This window comes from Antechinus flavipes, chromosome 5 (genome assembly GCF_016432865.1).
Source record: "Antechinus flavipes isolate AdamAnt ecotype Samford, QLD, Australia chromosome 5, AdamAnt_v2, whole genome shotgun sequence".
NCBI classification, from domain to species: domain Eukaryota; kingdom Metazoa; phylum Chordata; class Mammalia; order Dasyuromorphia; family Dasyuridae; genus Antechinus; species Antechinus flavipes.
In genome coordinates this window covers 132658018-132685100 of record NC_067402.1, presented here as the reverse complement: position 1 = coordinate 132685100, position 27083 = coordinate 132658018, and the positions used below count along the sequence as shown (strand labels likewise).

Sequence of the window (27083 nt, the reverse complement as noted above, 5' to 3'; positions counted from 1 at the left end):
CTCTTTTAGTCACTTGAAAAACATCTCACATTTAGAGTAGTTATAATTAAATTAAGGTTTATAGATTATCTAAAAAGTATAATCATTAAGATCTTCTACCCTTCTTTAAGTTCCATGATATCATTCCCCACTTCTACAGAAGTAGAAAAGGAACCACAAAGGACTGAGGACCATTTCTTACTCTTCTTAATTTAATGGATTGCCACAACAAATAGGAATCATCATCCAGTGTCCTGCCTGCTGATGGTGGGGCTTGAAGCAGCAAGGGAGAGTATTTCACCAGGACCGTATTTGAAGTCTCCTCAGTATGATAGAATTTACCATATCTCATTCTCTGTGGGCATATAGCTTTTGAGAATTCATGATTGCTGTCTTTTTATGATGATTTGAATTATATCTCAGCCTACTTTAGAAAAATAGTATCAACATTCCATGTAACTCAGAATGTTACATTCAGTGTCATTTTTTTACAAAGCCTCATTTTAGAAGTTATTCCTCTCCAGATGAAAAATTGGATCTCTGCATACATGATGTGGTGAAGGCTTTTTATTCTCTATGTTCCGAATGTTCTTCTCTTATTACTTCCAATTTTTTTTACTGGTTTTTAAAACTTGCATACTTAATATGAAAATAAGTTTTAGAATAAGCTAAGTAGTTTGTGAGAAAACTTTCCCTTCATTCCTTAAAATTAATTTCATATACCTCTATTCTTCCCCTTTTTTATTATCAGAGAAATCAATATCAAAGCAATAAATAGTAAAATTCAAATCTGATTCCATGCTTGCTAAAATATTTGAAAGGAGATGAAATACTACTTAATTGTCTAAATTGTTCATACAGCAACATATAGCATTTTGTTTGAAACATCTATCTTGAAAGCATTGCTATAGATTGGAACCAAAAAGATCCAACTGCATTATGACTCTACTTAGATACTATATTCACACTTAGAAACAATCATTTCATTCTTCTTCCTGGTTCTACTTGAATTAATAGTTATTTGTAAGAATATTTTTATAATTAAAAAATATTTGCTTCATTGTATAAAATTTTTTTTTCTGTGTTATATGGTAAGCATATATTAAATGCCTATTATTTGATTCTGCTCCCTTTACTCTGTATCTATTTATAACTAGATATTTTCTGAATAATGTGAGAGGTGTCTGGCCACTGTTATCTTTAATTCACCTTCATAGTAATGCTTTCCCTGACTTAGTTCTACTCTTATATTCCAATTATTAGTATTTATAAGCAGAGGTATCGACAATTATTGAGTTTTTCCTATTATTTCATCTTTAAAATTATCATCTTTATTGTCTCTTCTAAACATTTTTTTTATCTTCCACAGATCAGGACCATAGAGTTTGTAAGTGTCTGAAGCCAGATTTGAATTTAGAAAAATAAGTTACTGACTCCAGGCTTGCCCCAGGCTCTATATATACTGTACTACTTAAATGCCCCAACTAAGACATAGTGGGTAGTTAATAAATCTGAGACTTTTGGGGCATCTGAGACATTAGCTTGTGTCAAAATCAGAATTAAAACCGAACACTGTCTGTTCTTATAACTGAACTGTAATTTTCTGTTTATTGAATCTATTAATTTCTGGTCATTTACATTCAAGGTAACAATATCATTGGAACATTGTCAATTGTGAGCACTCACTTACTAAACAGGTTCTAGTAAACACCATGATATTCTGTGTGTGTGTGTGTGTGTGTGTGTGTATTTGAAAGCAACCAGGGTAAGCCCTTAGAACACAGTCCCTAAAAATAGCTTATAATTTCAGGGAAATATCACTTAAATTAGAGTGATATAATATATAATGTAATAATGATACAATATAGAGAGAACCAGCCACAGAACAAAGAAGATACATACACATACTTGAGACAGAAGGATTCCCTTCATAAGTCATTTAATCTCTTAGTGCTTTAGGCAAAAAGTTTCAAAGGCAAGATTCATGAGTCTGGCCCAGTCAATTAAAATGCAATTGGGAAATAGTTAACAAAATAAATAAAAAATAAAATAAAACTTAGATAATGTTAGTATGTGATTTTCTAAGTCAACATGCTGTACTTAATAGGGATTCTTATGTATGGTTTCCTCCACCAACCCCTCATTTCTATTTTATTTTGATACTACTGACCTGAGCAACATATTAAAACTGTAAATTATTGGGAATATGTTAACTTTCAGTGATAGATTCTATCAATGAAGAGGGAGTTCCCTTCGCAAAGTTCCTCTTGCCAATGAAATCACTGATGCAAGATGTATCCCAGGATTAAAACCTGTAACATAACAAGCTACTATGTCCTCATCATAGAAATCATAAACTCTCAAAATCTGAATTATTTAAACCTGATCTCCCACCTAAAATAGGAAGTCCTTCCACAGTATCCCTGGTAAATGTTTTTTTTTTTTTTCCACTCTTAGTGGAACATTTCCAATGATGATGATGATGATGTAGCTTATTTTTATTGATTGACAATTATCATTATCAAAATATTCTTTTTTAGGTTGGGCAGAATTTTGTGTCCCTCTAGCTTCCACTCTTTGTTTATAGTTCTGTTTTTTATAGTCAAAAAGAATAACTCTAATTCTTCCTTAAAATAATAATGCCTCACATTTTGGAATGTAGTAATAATGCCCCCTATCCAAGTCTTCTCTTCTCTAGGCTCAAGAGCATGATCCTTCAGCATTTTTCATGTAGCGTAGATTGAGATCCCGTAATTATTCCAGTCACCTTCATTTGGACTGAAGCTACAGTTTGTCAGTGTCTTTCTTAAAGTGTACCCTGAGCTAAATATGGTTTGATGTGTATGGAGTAGGTAGTAGAATCTAATGAATTAACTATTATGAATGTTATATTTCTTTGATATAAACTAAGATTTAACTAGCTTTTTGATTGATATGCCACACTGTTGACTCATATCATGTTTGCAATTCACTAAAACTGTGAGGTTATTTTCATGTGCTATGTTTCAGCTTTGATTCTACCATTCCTTTCATGGATAGTTGATATTTTTTGAACCTCATTGAATGACTTTACATTTACCCCCATTAAATCCTGATTAGATTTGACCCACATTTTCTAAAGTATCAAGAGCATAGAATGTCCAAACTAGAAGAAACATTAAAGATTATGTACTCCAATCCTAATTTACTTTAAATTTAAAAAAAAAAAACCTGAGCCCCAAAGATGAAATGGCTTTCCCAGAGTCACATAGCTTTTAACTAGTAAAACTGGGAGTTAAAACCAGATCTCTAAATTGACAGTTCATATTACACTATATCAAACTACATTGCTTCCCAATTTTCCAGGTCCAATTCTGTATTGCAATATCTATCATTTCTAGTCTCATACTATCCAATTTAAAAAATTGATTATCTTGCCAACTAAGTGTTACAAATAATGGTATTTAGAATAAAAAAGTAAATGCCACTAAAGACCCCCCTCTATGTTGATATTAGTTTATTCAGTCCATTTCCAAGACTATTCAATTACATTATCCTGTCTTGTGAAAACCTTTCTCAAACGCTATCCTGATATTTGACTATATTCTACTTGTGGCACTTACCTGATTTTTCAAAGTCATTAGATCATGGGGCTTTAGCCTTTCTGGTATATTTCTTAGAATTGTGCCTGATGCCACTTTAAAAAAAAAGTAATCCCTACTTATATATGTCTTTTCAATTTGTTTATATTTCTTTTTTAGCTCACTGGCATTCTCATTATAGCTGCACCTATTTAAATAGCTTCCCTTTTTTTCTTCTTTATCAAATTCATTTGTGATTAGAATTTTGTTTTTTCTATCGCTTTTGTATCTGTCTTGCTTTTTTGAGTCTCCAGCCAAAGAATCATATGTTTTCTCTGAACTTTCTGAAATCAACTTTCCTGCAGTCTTGAATATGTGTCAGACTAACTTCAGTGTTCTTTTTTGACTATTATAATTTTTGAGATGACATAGCTCCTTTATCTGAAGTTAACATAATTTTCATTTCCCCTGCAAGTTCCACATTTTGATCAGAATTAGGTCCATTATAACTTCTCTTGTTACTTTCTCTACCTTCTGAAGGTTAAAATTTTAAGTTATTAAGTCAAAAGTTTATCATATGTCTTCCTTCTGTTAGAAAAGAGCCTATAGCAGAGGATTAAATAATTAAAAATCCTTCATCATAACCTTTTCTTTCATTTGACTGTATGATCTATAGTATATTCCTGCCAAAATATCACTGCATTTTTTTCTTTCCCTTTTTTTCCTATTCAAATATTCTTCATCATATGCATCACCCTGCTCAGAGTCATAGATCTTTTTACAAGTATGTACCTTCTTGAAATACAGTGATGAATGAACTTGTCAATTGTATTATTGTTGAAGGAAGTAAATGTCCTTATATTAGAGCATTTCAATAATGAGCCCTACTCCAGTAAGTCTCAGTTTGACCCATAATGTTTTATTTACTTCCATGAATAAACATCCTAAGCTTAAATTATTATCTTTTGAATAATGTTTCATTGACTTTTGAGATCATGGATGTCATTCTTCCATATTTTCTTAATACCTTCTTGCTAATTGGCTTTATAAATCTTTTTTGTCTTAGCTCTTGTCCTCAGACGAGCGTGTCATTCACCAGGACATTGTTTCTTCACCTGAAGATGGAACACATCCCTAAACGTCTAAAATTTTTTGATGTTGAACTATGTTCCAGAAAGCCATGTCTCATTTTCTATTATTGTCTTTTAGCCACCTCTACTTTTCTGATATTCTTTTTTGTTCTTTGAGTGTTGGAAACATTGCTACCACAACCCTCTACCATAGTCCTTCAGCTTCCTGCCTGTTCCTTCTTAGAATTAGAAGTGAGGGAACCTGTGTTGGAGTGAAGAATCTGTAGTAGTATTTTCCCTCCTAATAATAATAATTTTCCTTCCTGTTTTTTTGAAGAAGGAAGAAGCTTGACACAGGTTAAAAATAAGTTTTTCACATAATATCAGTGTGTATCAGGATGTCACAAAACTCACTTTAAGTATTACGTAAAAATGATATAGTATGCTGTGATGGTTAAAATACTGAGTTTTGAATCTGTAAGTCCCAGATTTTAACCCTGCCTCAGGAAGGTCTTGGCAACATATTGGGTAAAGAATCCTGGATAAGAAAAGACTTAGGAGAGATATGATAGTTGTCTTCAAATAATTCTAAGGTTATAATGTTGTTATTTGACTCATTAATTTTGGTACAAGAGGGGAAAAAACAAGACCAATGAATAAAAATTAGAGTCTCATATGTAGCAAAATATTGATAGCACTTCTATTTGTAATAATAAAAAGCTACAAATTCTGTGTTCAGCATTGTTGAATGGCAAAGCACATTGTAGTGTGTTAATATAATAGTATATTATTGTTCCATAAAGAGTAGTAAATGTGAAGAATCCAAAGAAACATTAGAAGACCTGAATAAACTGATCTGCAGAAGAACAATATATGGAATAATAATGGAAATAATATAAAAGACAACACAAAAAAATTGTTTAAAAACAATGGCCCCAAATGACTGCTTTTAAAGTACACTTCTTTTTTGTTAAGAGATGGTCAAGTATAAAAATAAAAAGATATGTGTAATATTGATAATAAATGTTATATTAATTTAAACTTCTTATAGAAAAGTACAATGGGAGTTCTGTTTCTTGAAGAAGTAATTAACATATCAAAGCAAAATGCATGAATTAACATTTATAGGAAGATTTCTGTTCAGTTAATAAACTTTTACTAAGAATCTTCTACATGCTAGGCACTTTGCTGGGTGTTGGGATTACACAGAGACAAGAAACGGTCCTGCCCTCAAGGAACTCCTGATCTAATGAGGGAACAACATGGAAACACACACACACACACACACACACACACACACGTTGTTTAAAGGAGAAATATGAAATATTTAATACAGGGAAAGCAATAGTGTTGAAAGAGATTGGGAAAGGCTTTTAGAAAAAGATGAAATTTTAGTTGGGATTTGACAGAAGCTGGTAAAGTCAATGGACAGAGTTCAATAAGGAGAATATTTCAAACATATAGTTATACTCATACTCTAGGAAAAAAAAATCAGTTTGGTAGATAGATTGCAGTGGGGCAAAATTTGAGGCACCATCAAGCTATCACAATAATCAAAGCATGAGATGATGAGGCCCTGCATTAGAGTGGTAATAATGTCAGAGCAGAGAAGAATCCATGACTGAGAGATGTTGTAAAGGTGAAACTAAGAGGTCTTGGGAACAGATTGGATATAGGAAGTAAAAAATAGTGATGGATTAATTCCAGATCAGAATAATTCTCAGGTTGTCAGCCTGAGGGACTGGAGGGAGAGTGTTGCCCTCTTCAGTAAAAAAAGAATGTAAGATAGTAGGAGACTTTAGGGGAAAGATAATGAGTTCTGTTTTGGACATAGTTTTAAGATGTTTACTTCTTATTGTTAAATAAAAAGGGGTGGGGGAGGAAACTTACTTGCAATTAGAGCTGTCCAGAACAAATACCCTGCCAAATGAATATCAAATGCCCTTTCTCTGGTGTGGATTCCAGATTAAAATTCCAACCTGAAGCAGATCTGCTTAGGTATATTATGGTTCACCAGAAAGACTGCTCAATTTTTGAGTCAACGGGCTTGGTTTATAATCCTGATTCTTCCATTTGCCACCTGGGAATAATACCTACTTTGGATACATTTCTAGAGGATTGGATTGTAAGAATGAAATTTAAAGGCTTAGAGCAATTCTTAGACATGTCCAATGACTGCTCACTACCTAAAGCTATAAGATTCAGTGGATTCAAATTTTCAGATTAGAGAAAACTGATTATTGATTTTGGTTAACAAATCCATTCCTGAATAGATCATAGTCTGGAGATGAGCCAAAATGGCCTGGACTGTGTAGTCAGAGTACATGGCAAATAATTTTCCACCTTACTTCATTAAATCTAACTTTACCATGTGCAACTAGTAAATTGCCTTTAGAATAACTAGTATCTACAAAGAAAAATATGAAAATGATCTTCATTCTTCTTAGAAAGTTTATATTAGTTCTTCAGCAGTAGCCTCATTCCAACTGTCTCATAAAGCAAGTTTTTGTAATCCAATGGAATAACCATTTATTTAGATGATTATTTAATATAAATTCTATTATGGAATGAATGTTTTTCACTTTTAGATATGAAATATATGGTTATGTGAAACTTTTTTTAACTATAGAGGAATTGGCAATATAGCACAGAAGATTAATAATTATTATAAAGATATTTTGTAGCAATTAACTACCATTTTTTTTCCACAAAGTAGTCTAATTAGGTATCAGTCTGACAAAAAGTCTGTAACTATAGATGCATCACTTCATTCCAACAGATTGCTGTTTGAAAGTAGATTACAACAATAAAGTGATTAATTTTGCTTTATTAAATAGCACCACAAAACTTTATATTACATTTATCAGTTTTTATTGTTACTTTTTTGTTTAGTAGTAAATTAATGCAAAGAAAATCCAAAATGAATAAGAATGCATTTTATATCATCCACAATTATGTAGCTAATTATGAAATTCTGTTTGAAAACTTGTTTTTGTGCTCAGCATTCAAAGTAAAACGTTAAATTTTACAATACATGAGTGTGAGGAGAAAGAATCTGGAGTCCTTCTGGCATTTTTTTTTTTTTTTTGGTCCTGGTTATCTGCAAAGTATACACCCCTTGTCAGTACAACTGGGGAGCGCCTGTGTAAACACTCTCGTTTTGCCTGTTCCACATAATAGTTTCTTGTATCATATTTCTTCTGACCTCGCTATCTGAAACCAATTACAGGAGATCCATTTGGGCTGCATCTATTTTCATAAGAAGCCTAGGCAGCAGTGTTTTTCTCAGAGATGAATATCAACATCAAATATGCTTCTGAGTGCTTTGTTATTTATGTTCCAGAGAGATTTTGTAGCCTTCAGCTCTCAAGAATGTGTCACGCTGTGCTGTTTATACATTGAAGATATTAATGGGCGTAGATGTCATTTTTCATTTTAACGTCTCAAATGCAACAGGCTGATAGGTTAAACATTCCTATTTTTATGGGAAAAGATATGAGTGACATCTGTTTTTCCCCAAAAACATATATTTACTTTGAGAAATAAGGAAATGATTTGTATATATTAGTTGCACTTCATATTTTGTTTTTTAAAATAAAAGAAGTTACGTTACTTTAAAACTTTTGTAATGTGAATAAAGGTTCTCACTGCGCGTTAGCAAAGATGCTTTTAGTTATAGGATAATCAGCGTTTAGTGAACTTTGTAACTTAGACATGATACTTTCTAGAGCTAGAAAGGAGCTCAGTTTATCTAGTAAATCCCCCTCTTTTTACAAATGAAGAAACCGAGGCTCAGAGAGGTTAAATGAGAAGATCACACAGGTTGCTGGCATCTGAAGCAGTGTTAGGTTATCTGCTTCTACAGTCCTGGCTTTTCCCACGGTTCCACATTGCCTCTCAAAGGTTTATAAAAAGGTATATATTGGTCTCTGAATTCAGCTTATAGTGAGTGAAACATTTTAACTGTTCTTTTTTCTGCAGATAGTACTAAAATTGCATAGTAAATATGAAAATAACATTTCTAATAAAAATGTCAATGTCTTATGCCATGGATATGATATTTATTACCCCTCAGCAATTTCATAGGTGTAATCTATAAACATGTTTTCATTGATGTTATCAGAATAATTTAAGCTTAACCTCATTCTATTGCTTATATTTGTTATTTCTATTTTAAATTTTTCTTCAGTTTTGCTAAAATTAGTTAACTTCATTAAGGAAAATGCTCCCTTAATTCAAAACAAATGTGTTGTTGGATATTGGATATGGCTTGGATGCCTTAGAAATCTCTTTCTTGCTCTTGTTCATATGAATTAGACTCAATCATTTTGAAAAAGAAAATCTATAAACATCTCTTGGCTTTTGTTTTAGTTAAATTTTCTTTAGGCCACAATATCATCCAGTTGGCACAGATAAGTTTGTGAATGGTTCTTGGAGTTTCTTTCTGCTACAAAATTGACATGGATGATTTTCTTCCAGGATTAATATTTTACCTAATTCATTATCTAACAATATATATTACATAGCATAAATGGCAGTGGTTTGTCATCATAATGTTAAAAAAAATAATAATAATACTAATAAATTGCCTAGAACATAAAAGTTTTTCTTAGTAGTTGTTTACTAATAGGCAGTTATAAATTGTTAACCAGAATTTTGGTAAATAAGTGTCACATGATACCAGCTTGCTGGTAGAAAACACATTTTTCAGTGCTTTCTCCTTACTATTTTTATATCTCTTCTGATCTTGCAGAATTATCCTCTGTACATCACTAATGTTTATTGTAGCAACCTCCATTGCCACAAAAAGAATGTTAAAATAGGCAAGTATTTATTTTTTATTAGAGTTTACATTAATAGATGAATTTCTTTTTCAAAAATACCTGTGCCTGGATAGCAGAAGTCAAGATATTTTAGAATAAATAGCCTTTTTACTTTTTAACTAGTTACATTACATAAACATTTATGCTCTTCATTTTTTGTGATGGTAAGAATTCATATTTCCTTCTACTGGTAAATGGGAACTAGAGTGTAGGTTTCAGTATTGAAATTCTCTGTTTATTAACTTTCTAGTACTATTGTCCTGTTGTAACTCAAACCATTTTTTCATTTCTAATTGTACTGACTATTAATGAGACAGTGAAATTGTAGGGGAAAAAAGTGAACTGACATAGCATATAAAGGCCTATATTCAAAATTTATACTTTACCATCAAGACTTTCTAGATTTTATAACTATTGGTCTGATCATAAACAAGGCATTTATCTTGGGGGAAAGGACCTGTAGTTTTCTCATTCATAAAGCAATATTGGATCAGTGATTTTAAAAGATATCCTCCAAATCTAACATTCTGTCATTTTTTTAGTGACATCCTAAAAGTTCAATGAGGGTAGACTTTAGCCCCATCTAGAGCTATGCTATAATTCATATCCAAATTAGATGATGATTAGACTGTTTAAAATATATAGAAAATTAAAATATTCAATAATTTTTTACATTAAAATATATATACTTCTTAAATCTTAATAAAATTTGCATTCTAATTGCTAATATGTCTGCTGAAAAATTTTGAATCTTCAGTTGTAAAAAAGAATTTATTCTATAAGTGAATTTTAACCTTATCATACAGTAAATTCTTAGTAGCTTTTCTTTTACTTACTTAAAATGCTAGTTATTTTTAAAACTGGACCTAACATTAATCCTATAGGAGTTTTCCTACTGAAATTAAGATGTTTCCTTTGGAAACATTAAGAGAACACAATGACTACAGAATTACATACAAACAAAAGTCTTATTTCATAACATACCAAACATAAGCTGGTCAATATAATGAGAAAAAAAAAATCCAACCTCCAAATCAGTTGTGCTATATAATATAAAGTAGTAGCAAACAAGGTTAACAGTGGAAAGATCACTATTCTGAAAGTGCCAGGACCTAAGAGTGAGGGTTGCCTTGCTACTTTACTTTATTTATGACTTTGGACAAGACATTTAATATTACTTTATGGTTCTCCATTTCCCTATGATGAAAGGTAATGAAAGAGTTGGACTAGTTAAGATCTAAGGTTCCTTCCTTCTCTAAAGCTTTAATTCTAAAATACTTTCTAGTTCTAGATCTTTCAACTTATCTTTTCACTTTTAGTCATTTGTATAAACTGTGATTAAAAAGAGAGAGGTACACTACTGAGAATGCTAGCTGGAATATTTTCCCACAACTGTAAATCTCAGATTTTCAGTACTATAAAGTTTGATTTTGGAGATCAGAAGCTATTCTGGGAACATTTAAAGATTCATATGGATTTGGGATTTTATCTTCTAATGTATGATAATGTATATTTTGAATTAAGTCAAATTTAATGGCCATGATAACAATATTGTTAACTTATAATTACTTGAGGAAATGATATAAACAATAGGAGGATTGTTGTGGGAAATTCTCCAATAGCTAAAAGTATTGTTTTGCAAACTTGTACCAGATCCTTCTACAGGGAGACAAATCAATGTTGTTAGGAGATGGTGCTAGTGCATTCAGTTTGTTTACTTTGGTTTTCTATGTCTGCCTGCCTTCTCAGAAAACTTGCTTGGAGCCAGACTGGAGCAGCCCTCTCTCTGTCTTTTCATAATTGATCAGGGGATGACTGCCTTCCCTGAGGGTTAAGACGTGGCAACTTTTTCTGTTTGCTCAGCATCTCAATGTAGTAGTTCAAACATTGTTCACACCAGCTGGCAGTGTAATGCCATATGCACATCTTGTCAAAGCAACTGTTGTCATGGATACTAGAAACTATCTTAAAAACCAGATCATTGATTCTAATCAAAATTGTAGTTTTCTTTATCGGTTGAGGATTTTTATTATCATAAGAGAATATCGATCTAATGCTATTTCTTCTGTGCTGAAAAACTCACAGGATTTCATTGTGTGTTCATGGAACCATGATTTTTTTCAAATAGTACAATGATTTGTTTTTGTTTTTGTTTTTCAATTTTGAAAATCTGTCTTATTTACAGAGCTCTGTTATTTGGGGGAAATGAAGTACTAATTTATGATAAATTCTTTAAAATTAGTTCATTTTATTAATCTTTTTTCCACAAAAAATCTCAGCAAATCTCTTTTAGCACTTATTTTACTGTAAGAACTTTATAGAGGAAATTCACTTAAACTGCTCTTTTTTCCAATAAAGGAAATATATTATTTTCTCATGCTAAGTTTTATTTTGCTGAGTTGGAATGAAAACATAAAAATAAATGAAAATATCTTCTGTTTTGATTGGTATACTGTCATACACAGAAACAAATCTGATTGGTTGAGTGGTAATTTCTTTGTTCTCTGATTTTGCTAAGAATGCAAATGAAACCACTCAATTTTATTTGGCATTAAAACTGCACTTTATTTTGTCAAAGGAGAGGTTTCCCCTTGAATTGTAAGTACAAAAAAGTGTTTTTAATCTTCGGTGAAAATCCTTATTAATTCACTTTCAAGATAATCTGATGTTGATTTGTCAAATTTAATTACAGCTTCCGGTAACACTTGAAGTCTACTGCTTTTGCTTCAAAATTGTAATATGAAAATGCAAATTGAATGATAATTTACAAGGGAGTGGGCATTTTAGTTGAACACTCAAAAGACAAGTTCCTTGTGGAAATGAGTCTATTGATGCAATTTATGATTTTTCCTCTTCAAGCACTTTAAACAAATTAACTTTATTTCCTGCAGGATTACATGTACATCCAAAAGTTTAATATGTTGGGAGGGTGGGGGTTATATTTTATAAGGAAAAAAAAATCTAACAAAAAAGAGGTGATGAAGTTTAATTCTATAGATGTCTTTTAATGCTAGGAGGGGAAAAAAAAAAACAATGGTTGACTTATCTTAAACAAAATATTTAGATAGTTTTCTTTTTTTTACTTTTAGGCACTACAGGCAGCAAGACAACTTCTCTTACAGCAGCAAACAAGTGGATTGAAATCTCCAAAGGGCAGTGATAAACAGAGACCATTGCAGGTTAGTAAAACATTCCTGTCCTTTGGGCTGAATTCATAAAGAAGAGAATAATGCTGATAGATGTATATATGTAGTTGTATGTGGAAGGGGAATACTATGTGTGCATATTGTAGAACATTTTGAATTCAAAACCAGAATTGCTATCTCTTTACAAGAGAAGGAAATAATTTTATATTAGGGGAGATTGCAGAAGTTTACAGGGTCACTCACTACAAAAATTTATGCAGGAAACACATTTGGACTCAATAGCCATAAAGGATCTTTGTGTAAAACTCTCTTGAGAGATTTACATGGGACTTTATTCACAAATAGGTTAAAATGTGAAAATTCTTCTGTGAAAGCAAAGTCACAGTAAAATGGTGTTGAAGAAAACAAAGCAGTCTTAGACAGCTCTTCAGGGTTGTATCTAAGTGACAAATGTAGAAAAACTCCAAAGCTGCCAACACAACTGCTGGAGTTTGCCAAGAAGCTTTTGCTGCTACTCCAACTAGAAAAAACTTCTAGTTTGTGGTCCCCCTTTGGTGTGTTTGTCCTGGGGAATTTTTTTTTTTTTTTTAATGCTTTGGTATTGCATGTATGATGTAGCCAACATTTTAAATAGATTTTTTAAAATAAGACATTTAATGAACTGCCTGAGACAGCAGACAGTACAAGTTTCAAATAATTTTCAGAAGATAAAATCTATAATTAAATAAAATATTGTTGGAAAAGAGTTTTCAGTGTTGATGAATTTAAAATAATATCCCCACCCCCAAAAATCTCTATCACTTTCTGCCAACTTTAACAACAAAAACCTAAAACTTTACATAATTAGTTTATACTCCATCTTTAGATCTCCTTTTTTTCAACTGATACTATGATTGTAAGTATATTCACTAGTGTTGGTAGGGTAGAGTTCCTGAGAGGTACCTTCTGGGGTTTAGTTTTTGTGTGGCACGGAATTACAGACCACTGATCTACACAATCCAGAAACCACTGAGAGTGCCTGGAAACATGATTAAATTTATGGTCCCCAAATGAATTTGAGATGTGAATATATTTTCTTTGGGAACAAACCTCATATGGTTTTCTTTTCTGAGTCTGAAATACAACAGAATGTTATTTTTGCCAAATGTAAAACTTTCCTGAAACAACCTTAATTTTAAAGATCTTTTTTTCATGATTTGTTTTTTTCTACACAAATTACTTTTCATATGTGTGAAAAAAGCAGAAACTTTGTGGTGATCTACTTTATTCCAGCACCCCTAACCTCACCTAAAAATAATAAAACACAGCAGTGACAATAATAGTAATGTTTTAGTCCAGTTCTCAGATTCCACATTGGAAAGCCATCCATGCATTTACATGGGAATGGTGGAATTTAGCTCTATTTACATAAAAGCAACCAATTGAATTACTTTTTTCTCAGTGAAACTTCAATGGGGACTACGTTGTGTCCTCCAGCAATGAAATGGAATGATCTGGAAGACTTAGGTTTAAGATTAAGGGAGGGAAATTTTCCCTCAAATATAGGTGTGGTATATATCTGAGAAATAAAGTTGTCATTGAAAAACAGAAGAAAAGAAAATTGGTTCAGAGCAACTTTTAAAAATGACCTTATCATTGATTCTATTTTGCCCTGTTTAATGAAAAATACATGAGTTAGGGTATTTTTAAAATGCAACTTCCTTTTCAAATGTAGAATAAATGGGAATTTTGTTACCAGAGGTTGAGTTCCAGTGTTGAGAAGTGAATGACTAGTCTTCATTAGAATGCCATTCTTTGTCTTTTGAAGAGAAAGGAGGCCTCTGGGAGGTGCTTTTTTGATAGTATCATTTTAACATTTGGTTGTATTATTTTGGAATAGATATTGCTTAATTGGTGTAAGTGGAGAAAATTTTTGTTCATTGAAATGATATGTGTACCAAAGTTTGTATAAATGAATGTCTGGGCAGTTCTTGATTATATTCTATTTTATGTTGTTATGAAAAGTGTGTTTAAATGCTTTGCAAATAATTCTTAGGAGTTTTAACTATTTCCATTGCATTTAATACAAAGCTTTGTATTGTTTCACTTATAATACATATTAATCTGAATATGTCTCAGTGCAGATTTTAAAATTCTAGCTGTTTTATTTTTTTAGCATGAACTCTTAATCATGCATCATATTTTTATGAATGTAGAGATTGGTTTTTATGAATAACTATTTAAAAGTAATGTAAAATGATACATTTGCCCCACAAAATATATGATAATTGTAATATTATATGCATTTAATTTCCTAGTATTTCAAAGCAGTTGACTATCTTGGCAACTGGAGACAGGTTGGGACTGGATTATAAGTCTAATAAAAATCTAATGGCATTTTATATTAGCTCACACATATGTTGTCAAATTGGGGTGTTAGGTTATACTTACCATTGCACCTCTCATGTACACTATTTAGTATGAATTGCACGATTTTTCCACTGTTCTCAGAAAGAAAGACCAATGTATTTTTTATTAAATAATTTTACCAGTTATTGCAAAAGTAACATTTAATTAACTTCTTATGTGATTATAACATGATTTTCCCCAAACTAACCCCTCCCAACTATTGAACTAAGAGTCCAGCATGCCTCTATGGAGATTTCAATAACCAATAAAACATATTAACTAATTACGATTTGAGATTTTAATGGAGAAAGTTTCAACATTTCTTTTCTCCAGTTTTGCAAAGGCAAGATGTTTGGTATTAACAGGCCATGGAACTGGGCTTCATAGAGAGCATACCTCTAAATGATCTCCTGGGAACTTCTTGGAAGAATTTGGGTAGCAATCCAAAGCAATCTTTATATGTTTCTAATGAAAAAACTCTTTGAAAAGATAAATATCTAACAACAGCTGAAGGAAAAGGTAGAAAAACTTACATTTTACATCAAAATAATGTCCACAGTTGCTTAGGCCACCAGAAAATAGACCCTTAAAAGAATTAATAGTTTACACTTGAATGCAGTATTTTTCAGACTTTTAGCATACTTAGGACCAAATTTAGAATTATCAGGTAGCAAGGTTATTTCTAATATTTTTTCCTTGATTTACTAGTACTTTTTCACTTACCTTTTTTCAGGGTCAGTGTTGGAGATACTAAGAATATTGTCATATCTTACGCAAAATAGAAAGAGCAATCATATCTAATAAACTCAAGGGTCACGGTAGTAATGCTTTTGTTTTTATGTACAGATATTTGAAATATATTTGCATATTACATTCATTACACTAATAAACCAATTGACTAGGTCCAATCAGTAGGTATATTGATCAGTGACATACTGATGAATAATAGTGTGATGTAATTAGGGGTTGATATGAGTCTAAGTAATACCAGATGTTTCATCTTTACTTTCTTACTGTGTTTCCTTGAAAACATGCTGCATTCAAGATGGTGATATCTGTCATTTTTATTTGTTTCTTTTCTTTGGCCTGTTGGTTGTTCTCTCTCTTAGAGAAGATATAATAGTGGTGACTAATGATAAGGAGAGGTGGCCAATTAGAGTGTGGAATTGTTCCCACTTCCTAAAAAATAATTTCTGGGTCAGGTGTGATGAATAAGGGAAACACACACACACACACACACACACACACACACACAGCAAAATAATCCAGATTTGAAACTCTGGAGAATTCATACATACACACACACACACACACACACACACACACACACACACACACACACATATATCCTTTTATTAGAGACATTGCCTATTTTCTAGCCATTGAAGAATCTACTTAATTTAGCCTAGGTATAAAAACTGGTCGCATTATTGTTCTTGTTACATTTTCAGCCATGAGCAGACTTGTGGTTCTTCAACAGCTGTGCAGAGCAGAGACGTAAATTTAAGGTAAATGCTATTGCTTTGCTATATTAGTTGAGTTTTAGTACCTAGCATTGTAATAACTTCCTTCATTGAAGGTATTTCCTCTTCTAGTAATACATCCTACTCTCCATACTTCATGAGAGATAATGAAATATGCACTCTGAACATTATTATTATTTTACATTATACTTTTGTCTCATAGGAGAATACATGACTTCAGGCATGGTATGCTAGAATATACTGGACTGGGAGCCAGGAGAACTTGTTTCCAATCCCAGCTCAGCCACTAGCTGGTTGTAGGATCTTGGTAAGGTGACCTAAGCTGTCTGAGCTTTACTTCCCTTTGTAAAATGAGCAATTGGAATAGATGGTCCCTAAGGTCCCTTTGAGTACTAAGATTCTATGACTTTTTTTTTCTTATTATGGACTAATCAGTGGCCATCATAACCCTTCTCTTAAAGTATTAAACACTTGTGACTTATGGAATATCAGCTTATTTTTAGTTAAATGTTACTTTTAGTTTTAATGGGGATGTCCTTTTTATTACAATGCCATGCCAGAAAATATCTTTTGGATAAAGGGTAAAGTCCACTGCACACTGATCTTATTTCACAAATATGCATTTGTATGGCATATTATTTAGCTGCATTTGTTTTATTTATTGCTTTGAGGTAGTTTTAAAATTGGCTATTAAAAAATTTAAGCATGGAAAGGATTATTTTGTCCCAATGTATATTAGTCATCAATATTATGATGTGGATACCACATATCCCAGTTTTGGACAACGCTCCCACTATCACTCGTGTCTCACCTCACCCTGCCAATTAAAAGTAATATCCAAATACCACTGTGGAGAAGCGAGAAATAATTTGTGAGATCATTTGAAGTAATTCTAAAACTAATGCTGTTATTTTGAAAAGCCAAAGTTTATAGAGCACTTTAAAGTTTGCACAGCACTTTATGACTCTTATTTCATTTGAGCCTCACAGAGATAAATGATATATATGTAAAATAAATTAAAAATAAATAAATGTGTTTCTATTCGGGTAAAAACAGAATATATGACTTGACATCTGTAACCAAAAAGAAAAAAAAAAAGTAAGTATGCATACTTAATTTCTTCTGACTGCTCATTTGTGAGCTATTTTCAAGATACTATTGTCACAGTTACGGAATTGGATTATTTTAAAATATGAATCAAACAATGGTAAAAATTTCATATATACAGTTATATGGAAGAGGAATCTTATATCTCAGTTCTGAGTATGGGAAGACCAGTGCTTGAACAAAGCAGCAGAAACTGAGAGGTAGTAAAGACCACTAAATAATGTTCCTGAAGTGAAAGTAGGACTTAGCTGAGTTCTCTTTCTTTCTCAGTAACTAAGTACCTCTGTATATATGACCTTAGGCAAACCTATTCACTTGTCTTCTATTTCCTCATCTATTAACGAAAGGAGTAGACTAAGTCCTCTCTGAAGTCCATTCAAGACTTTAACAGTCGTTGATTGTAGAGGTTGGATGGAAAAATTGCTTATACTAGTCCTCAGACTATCCTTCCCTTAACAGATAATTAAAACAATGTTAATTAGAGTATGTAGAAAATTTCATACTATCATATAATAGGTCTGTAAGTGATCTTCTAGGTAATCTAGTCAACACTTACATTTTAGGGATGAGGAAGAAGCTCAGAAAGATTAGGTGCCTTGTCCAAGCCTAAGAAGGTTGTTAATGGCAGAAATGGGATTAGTGCCTGGAACTTCTGGCTTCAGATCCATCACTCTTTCTACCCTTGATGTGATTAGGAAAAAGTAGAAATAATACTTGATTTCTACTTTTTTGTTTATTGACTTATATTGAAAATTATTTAATTCATAGATTACACCCCATTATTGTCTTATGCTTGTTTTCATCAGGACATTGTATTATAATCAGAACATTTCTAAATAAGAATCATAAAGTAGCAGATTTACAAGGAGTGCACAGTATTAGGGCTTTTTCACACTGAATTTTCTGCAAACAGTAAATGGAAAGGAATAACAATAGAAACAAATGCTCCTGAATTGATCTGATGGAGTCAATTGGCTCTTGTAAATGATCAGTTTGAGAATTTTGAAAATTCATGAAATACAATGTAATATTGCTGTCTGTACTCAGTCACACATGTTCCTGTGATGTACTAAGCACATAAATGACAAAACATAATAATTATTTTTGTTTGAAAAAAAGGAGTGGGGAGGGGACAAGCAGTGGTATCTTATACTCATCCACTGAACACAAATATGAGTATTATAAATGTGCTTCCTGAATTTTAGTCACTGGAGATTTACATGGGCCCTACCTTAACTTACAATCTAAGGGAGGAGGGGAATCACACACACAGAAACACATACTATCTATACATAAATTAAAGCAACATAAGTATTTGATAATCCATGAAGGCAGTAAGTGATCTTTTCCCTCACTGCTGCCAATTTACTCTTTGAAGGCAAGGTTTGAAACAGAAAGTGGGTTGTTGGCAATCAGTTAACTATTGTGGTTTTCTATTAGATCATGACTCAAGATATAGTCTGATAGAGCTCCTTATTGTTTCTAGGGTGAGGTATAAACACTTCTTTGGGAAATTAAAGCCCTTCACAGTCTCCCAACGTGATTATCTATTACTTGCCCCATGCACATGCTCGCAAATCTCAGTCAGCATTGTATGTTCTAGTCCTTATGGGCCTACTTGCCCTTCTTCCTCCATGACATTCCAACTGCCATTTCTATAATGTCTTTGTCTAGGTTGCCCTATGCCTAGAATGCTCTCCCTCTTTACTTTTACTTCTTGAACGTTTGGCTGCCTTCTAGACTCAACAGAAAAGTACTCCCTCCTATAAGAAACCTTTAGATTTCCCTATTTATGGGTTTTCCCCATTCCCCTGTAAATTTATTTTGTTCTTGTACATTTTATTTTTAATTCTCTCTGTCTTTTTTTTCCCATCATCCCTCATTTAGTAGAATATAAGCTTCTTGAAATCAGAGAGTATTCCATTTTTGTCTTTGAATCCTCAACACAAAGTATAGTTATGAGAGATAGTAACAGATAACATAATAAATGTTTATTGTTATTGGCAATACAATACAGAAATACAGAATAGGTGTAATGAAGACCAAAAAAGAATTCTATTCAACAAATATTTATTAATTACCATTATATGTAGATAATTGTGCTACAACTTGGGCAAGATAAAAATTTTAGGTACCAAAATAGAACATGGTAACTGCCTAAGAGAGAAACAGACAAAGAGCTATTTGAGATCTGAGAAAGCTTCTTGGACAAGAGGATATTTACCTAGAAGAGAATACATTTGACTGGAAGCTGGTAGATTTTATTTTTTTAAAAAAAACTTGGAATTCAATCAGTCAGTATTTTTTAAGCATTTACTATTTGCCGAAGCACCATGCTAATAAGTGGTGGGGATACAAAAAAGGCAAAAGAAAGTCCCTTTCCTCAAGGACTTCTCTAATGTAATGAGGGAGAAAACAAGCAAATAATTATGTACAAACAAGCTACTGATGAAGGAAAACACTAGAATTCAGAGGATTTGGAAAAATTTTTCTGTCACAGAGGGGATTTTAATTGGAATTTGAAGGAAGCTATGGAATAATATGGAGAGAACAATCCAATCTTGAGGGACAGCCAGAGAAAATGCATGGAACCAAGAAAAAGAATGTCTATCTCACAGTTCTGTTGCAGCTAGAAGGTCAATGACATAGGATCAGAGTAATTAATGGGAGTGAATGTAAGAAACCTGGAAAGGTAGTAGGTGGGGAGGGCTAGATTATAAAGGGCTTTGAATGCCTAATAGACCATTTTGTATTTGATTTTGGCAGTAATAGGAAGTGTAGTTAATTGAGTAGAGAGTGTATGATGGAGTCAGACCTATATAGTTTAGGGAAACTATTTTCTTGGCTGAATGGAGGATGGTAGGGAGTGGGGAGACTTGAGACAAGCAGACACACAAGCAGGCTACTGAACTAGTCCAAGCATAAGGGATGATCACATGCAGCACAGTGATTGTAATATCAGGAAAGAAGGTGGTGTATTTAAGAAATGTTGCATAGATAAAATTGAGATCCTGGCAAGACTTGGAGAAGATGGGTAATAGATATTAAGAAGTCAAGAATGATACCTAGGTTGGGAGCCTAGAGTACTTGGAGGATGGTACTCTATAAAATTTGGAGGTTTGGGAGAATTTAGAGGGAAAGTTAAATGAGTCCAGTTTTAATCATATTTAATTTAAAATGTATATTTGGAAATCCAAATTGGGAAAGGATTCTATCCTGGACTTTTCTTTCAATGTACACTCTCCTTTTCTTCCTCCCTTCCTCCCTCCTTCCCTCTTTCCCTTTATCCTTCTCTCCCTTCCTCTGTTTCTGTCTCTCTCTCTCTGTCTCTCTCTTTCTCACACTTCACAAGCTTCCCTGAGTTCAATTTTCATCCCTTCTGTAGATGAAGCCTAGACTGATCTAATTTTAATCACTTTCTCCCCTCACTTGTAGCCCTGTGTCACCAACTGCTTATTTAACATTTCAAACCTGCTTGTGGTATAGACTTCTGAGTTTTAACATATCCAAACCAGAACTCAATATTTTTCTTCCCAAATCTATCTCTCTTCTGAACTTCCTTCTTTCTGTCCAAGGCACTTGTGAGCCTGTCATGTTGGATGCCAAAATGCAATGTCCAGACTAGCTTTGTGGAGGATCTCTGGATGAGCCTTGGTCTTCAGGCAGAGAAGTGATGAAGGCAGGAGAGCCACAAGGCTGGTCAAAGATGGAGTGCCGAATCTTCTCTGTGTCAGCAGCCAAGAGACTCGTTCTCAGTCCTTCCAGCCCTTAAATACTTCAGTAGATTACATCACTATAGCAACTGAGCATGTGCAACCATTACATCACCATATCACATTAAGTATATGTTTAGAGAACCATTATCTCACACTGAGTAGGTACTTAACTATAAGCACCCAGCTGTCCTTGATTCAAGTACACCTTTCAGAGTTCTGGCCCTCTACAGGCACCAGTTTCCCTTGTAGTCAACCAGTTTCATAAGCTAGAAGTGATCCTTGATTCTTTATCCTTCCATTTCTCACTCATCCTAATTTTAATTTTGCCTAATTTTACCATGAAAACATTTCTCTCATATCTTTACCTACTAGGGTTTCATCATCGTACTCTGAAGGACTGTGGTAGTCTTGTGATTGGTCTGTCTACCATCTCTTTTCTATCTCTAGTCTGGCTTCCACAATGCTACCAAAGTAATGTCTGAACAGGTTAGAAGAAAAGATAAATTCCTACTCTGCAGCCTAACGAAACTGGCCTTTTTGCTGTTCTTTCCATAAGGCATTTCACTTCTAGTCTCCATTTACACAGGTTCTTCGCCATGCCTAAAATTCATCCCCTCCTCACGTCTGCCTCTTAAAAAACCCAGCTTCCTCCAGATCTGCCCTCAGATGGCCCTTCCTACATGAGGCCTTTCTTGAATCACTGTGCAGCTGCTAGTGTCTCCTCTGACTGAAATTTATCAAGTATACATGTTTTATATGTGTATGTGTTATTTTCCCTCATCCTCCATGAAATTAAAACTCCTTGATAGCCGGTGTAATTCATTTTGGGTTTTGTATCCCTGATGCTTAGCATAGTGTCTGACACAAAATAGGTGCATAATACTTGCTTAAGGTTTGACTGACTGTGAGGAAAAGAGCCTGCATGTAGTAAGGAAGCCTAAATTCATTCATGGTACAGATGGTCTTTGTTCTTCTGGTTTTTAATTGCCAGCACCTAGCAGAAGATTCTGCATATCCTAGGCACTTAATGTTGTTTAGATTAAATTGAAATGCAGATGTTAAAGCACATACTGTAAAGAGAAGGATTACACAGTAATTTATAATAGACAATGACTGTCAAAATGGGCAGAAGTAATATTCAGGGCTTTAAATGTCTGTATACTGATCCTTATGGTATTGGCAAAAAGTAAAAGTGGAAACTAGGTAAAAGAAGTATGGCTAGAGCCCAGGGTTTGAAATCAGGAAAATCTCATGTCAAATTCTCTCAGGCACCTACTAACTGTGTGACCCAAGGTAAGTCACTAAACATTTGTCAGGGGATTTTCTTCTTCTGTAAAGTGAGGTAATAATAGCTCAGATGAGATTATATCAGTAGATAAACAGATGTTAGAGAAATGGTGGATGGATGGATGAATAGAGATAAAAGAAAGCAGAATGACTATATATATATATGTATATAGTCATTATCTGCATATATATATATGGAAAATAGCAAAGAAAAGATGAATCTTGTGGAAAAAGAACAGATCACATATAAGAGATGTTTTTCAAGAAGACATCTATCTCTTAGAATATTTTATAATCTCTAGGTCAACAAAAGAAAATGGTTAGTGGATTCTTGAATTTTATACATCGTATATATGTGTGTGTGTGTGTGTGTGTGTGTGTGTGTGTGTGTGTGTGTACACATACATACAAAAAGAGAGAGGGAGAATGAGAATGAGAATAAATCTTGTATGGAAGTAGAATAGAATGCTGGTATTGAATTTCAACCTCTAGGCATAAGCTAATGCCCTCTACTAAACAAATAGTTATATTCTTTCATTTTGGGCAGCTTCTTTTTTTTTTTTTTTCAGAAGGTAGAGGAAAATACATAAGGAAATGACTATTCTGGACCTATTTCTTTGTGTGAGTCAGTGAAGTGAAAGTGATGAGAACTCTGAAATTCAGTGACCATGATATCTTTAAGTTTGTGATTGATAAGGAAGGAAAAACTAAGCAGAATCGGACAGAGTATTCTAGACTTCAAGAAAATGGATTTCAGAGGTGAGATAAGTAAGAATTCTCATGGATTGGGTCTCTGGTAGTCAGCTCAAGGGGGACAGAAGTCTTTCTACAGTAAAATTCTGACTGAAGTTACAAATGGAGGGAAGGAAGAAATATTTAAAGAAACTGATTTGGCTACATAGGGAACTGATCACCAAGTTCAGATTTTAGATGGAAGTAAAAACATAAATCTAGATTAATACTCAAGTAGCAAAGAATAAAAATACTATCAGAACATAATGCCAGAAATATAAACTGAAGTTTTAATGAATGCTAAAGATGAAAGAAAAGAATTTTTGAAACATGTATCCAGGGCAGAAAGAAAAACATGGGACTGGACCCACTAAAAGATTATAATACTTCATTGAAGAAAGCAAGATTATTCAATGCTTAATGTGTTGCTATTTCAATGTAACTTTGTGAGTAGAGAATTAAACTTGGCTGTCAGGAAGACTTTCTGAAGTTCAGTTCCCATATTTGACAGACCCTAACTCTGTAACCGTGGGCAAGCCATTAACTTTCTAAACCCCAAGTCATTATCTATAAAAGGGGGCTACTATTATAATATCACTTCACAGGGTTATGGTAAGGCTCAAATTAGATAAAATGTTTTTAAAAAATCTTTAAGATGCTGTACAAATGTCATTTCTTATATTCCACCAGTGAGAATAATCTTCTGTGTAGAAGGGCTTAAAGAAAAAATGGCTGAGATTTGAAACCAAGACAAAGGAAGAAAAGTTTTAATTGAATTAAACTATATCCTCATTCAAGAATGTTAAATTTTAATTGGGGACAATAATGCATATTGGGTAGTAAAGGATAGAGAGATATATTTTGATTTGAGAAGTCACAGAGATTAGGGAAGGGATTTCAGAATTAGTAGAAGTACTAATTTTTAAATATAACTATTATTGTATTACTTTCCAGACCTACAGAGCTGGTGCTGAGGGGAGAGGGGAGAGAAAAAAGGGGAATGAGGTATAATTTGTAGGCAAGCTAGAGGTCAAGGAATGCCCAGGATGGAATGTGAAGCATGTCTGGAGCTTGTGAAAGATAGTAGGCCATGTAATGCATTTACCTGATCCAGACAACACAGATATTAAGGCTAGAGTTCATGAATTGACAAGATTAAATCCCCAGCAAGGTACTTCAAAAGCAGGGCAGACCACAATGTCCAGTGATCTGGAGCATCCCAAGTTAAAAATGATATATAGCAAAAAACTGACCAAATAGAATGACTGGAACATCAGTTGGGGTTATTAATGCAGCAAAAACAGATATTAAATGGACAGCCCATAGAATATTAAGATGAGACAGTGTGCTGAAGAGGTGTAGTGTTGAATTTGAGTCATGAGGACCAACTTTCAAATATAGCCTTTCAAACTTGACTAGAGTGTTTGACCACAGGTAAATTGCTTAATCTCTTCAACCTTCCATTTCCTACACCTATATCTTTCTATCTTATATCTATAAAATGTATAGCATAGCATTGTTATAAGGATCAAACAGGATGATATATGTAAAGCCTTTATATGGATTAAAAAGGGTAAATGTCCACTTTTGTTATTATCATTATTATTATTTAAAAAACTAAGAAGTTCAGGCTTAGACTCTTCAGTATTTTTGAAGCATTTTTTTCTGTAAACTTTTTGGGAAACTGGATAAGTTGCATAGGATGAGAAAGAAGAGGAATCCATATTGATGAGATCACATTCGAGGTAAGAAAAATTTTATTAGCAATTACAGTTGTCAAAAAAAAATTGGATCTGGCTGCTTTGTGTGTGATTTTTCGCCTTCATCCTTACAGATCTTAGTGTGGAAGTTGACAAGATAAAAAGATTCATGACTTATTTTTAAGGCTGATTTAGATCAGGATTCCATGGTTAAATTTCACGAGGTTTATCATTTTGGGGAGTCGAAAGGGTTAACTATTTCAGCATAAGTGGTTTCCTTTGTAGTCCTGTGTATTTTATTTTATATATTTAAAAACTTTATTAGAAAAGATCATTAAGTTTCAGACTGTTTAAGGCGTCCATGACACACATACAAAAGGGCTAAGAATCCTTAACTCCAGATACCTTTCCCCTCTGTAAGATTCTAAGTGTTGCAGGATCAGAATGAGGGGAGGTAACTTCTGATTGGATTAGTCAGGGAATTTTATGGAAAGGTAATTTTAGGAAGATAGGGATGAGACAATATTTCAGGTAGATAAATTTTCTGGGAACAGGATCAAAGGTAAAGAGGCAGCATGAGATGGATTAAGATCCAGTCTTGGAGATTGGAAGACTTAAATTCAAATTTCATCTCTAACATATACAGGCTCTGTTACACTGTAGAAATCACTTAATCTCTCAGTGCCCTAAACCAGAAGCATCAAATACTGAGCCCACAGCAAACCCAAGTGTGGCTTGACCTAAATTAAAATGTAACTATAAATGTAATATTTAACAAAATCAATTGATTAAAAAAGGAATGGGTAAACCATGCGGTTTTTCCAAAACAATACACAACCCATGAGAATCCATATTTATGATGATTTAATAGTCCCAGTTTCTATTTACATTTAAAACCACTGACCTCAACAATTTTCCAAATTGAGAAGGATGGGCAGAAGGGGATAAGAGAGAGGGAAAGGAGAGGGAGAGAAAATGAATGAATATGAATGAGAATAAGAATTTCCTATTCTGAAGATTCTCTTTGCCAAGAAATAGAATCCTAGGTCTAGACCCTATCACTATCCAAGAATCAAAACCACAGAAAAGAATTGGTACACGATTTGTCGGGGGAAATAAGTTTGGAGAAGTAGCAGACAAATCAGGGAGGATTTTGAATGCTGGCCTAATATATTTGCACTGTATCCTGTATGAGATGAAAAACCATGAAATGTTTTGAAGAGTAAGAGTGACATGTTTATGCATAGAAACAGAAAGGCTCATTTAGTATCCAGTAGTGTGTATGCAGGTTAGGTTGAAAGCACAGAGGCCAGTTAAGAAACTGATTTAGGGAAAAAGATGATTTCAATTTCTTTTCCTATTTTCCCTTTCCTGTTTCCTCCTCTTCTCTCTGCTTTCTTCCTGTCATCTAATTTCTCTTTCCTCTCCTTATACCATCTATCCTTCTCCATCAGAAAGGAGTAATTTTGAAGTGTTGCTGCCTATATCACTTAGGCATTATCTGTAAGAGCTTGAGCCTAAAAGAATATTTGCTTCCCTCAGTCACATGATTAGGTTCATTCAGTAGCAAAGCCCTTTTCTTTCTTACAAGCTAGCACTGTATGTTTAGCTTTTTCTTGTCTCGGAATAGCTTCTTTGCAATAATTTTAGGTTGCAGTGTTGTCTGAATAGAACAGCTGTCTTTGTAATAGTAGCACACTTTTACAGTTAATAAAGTGCTTTCTCCTCAAGGATCCTGTAAGTAAGGCACATATATCATTACCCATATTTCACAGAAAAGGAAACTGAGGCTTGGAGACTTTTTCAAGTTCACTCTAACAATAAAATGGCATTTTAGGACTTCAACCAAAGTTTTACTTTTACTTCAGGAAGCTGTCTTTCTTTCTCAGGAGTTAGAAGAGCCTAAAACCATCAGCTATTCTTATTTTATACAATTTTGGAAATTCTCTACTTCCAATTATTTTGTTGTGCTCCTTCCTAAGGATAACCTTTTTTTTTTTTTTTTTTTAAATCAGAGATTACCTTTTTATCTAAGTTGGCTTTGACTTCCCTCAGAACTTTGGAGATAGCCTAGATTTGGTTAGATTTCTC

The 27083-nt window shown here is 33.3% G+C and overlaps 1 protein-coding gene across 3 annotated transcripts in view; it reads left to right on the top strand.

Moving 5' to 3' along the window:
• FOXP2 (forkhead box P2) overlaps positions 1 to 27083 on the top strand; it is a 711055-nt gene that overhangs the window by 525134 nt on the left and 158838 nt on the right. For 2 of the 3 annotated variants that reach the window (XM_052001611.1, XM_052001612.1), the window contains one exon: positions 12522 to 12611. In XM_052001611.1, the coding sequence (XP_051857571.1) occupies positions 12522 to 12611 (90 nt within the window). Of the gene's footprint in view, positions 1 to 12521; positions 12612 to 16417; positions 16475 to 27083 lie in introns of those variants that run through there. The other variant, XM_052001613.1, reaches the window with a different exon arrangement.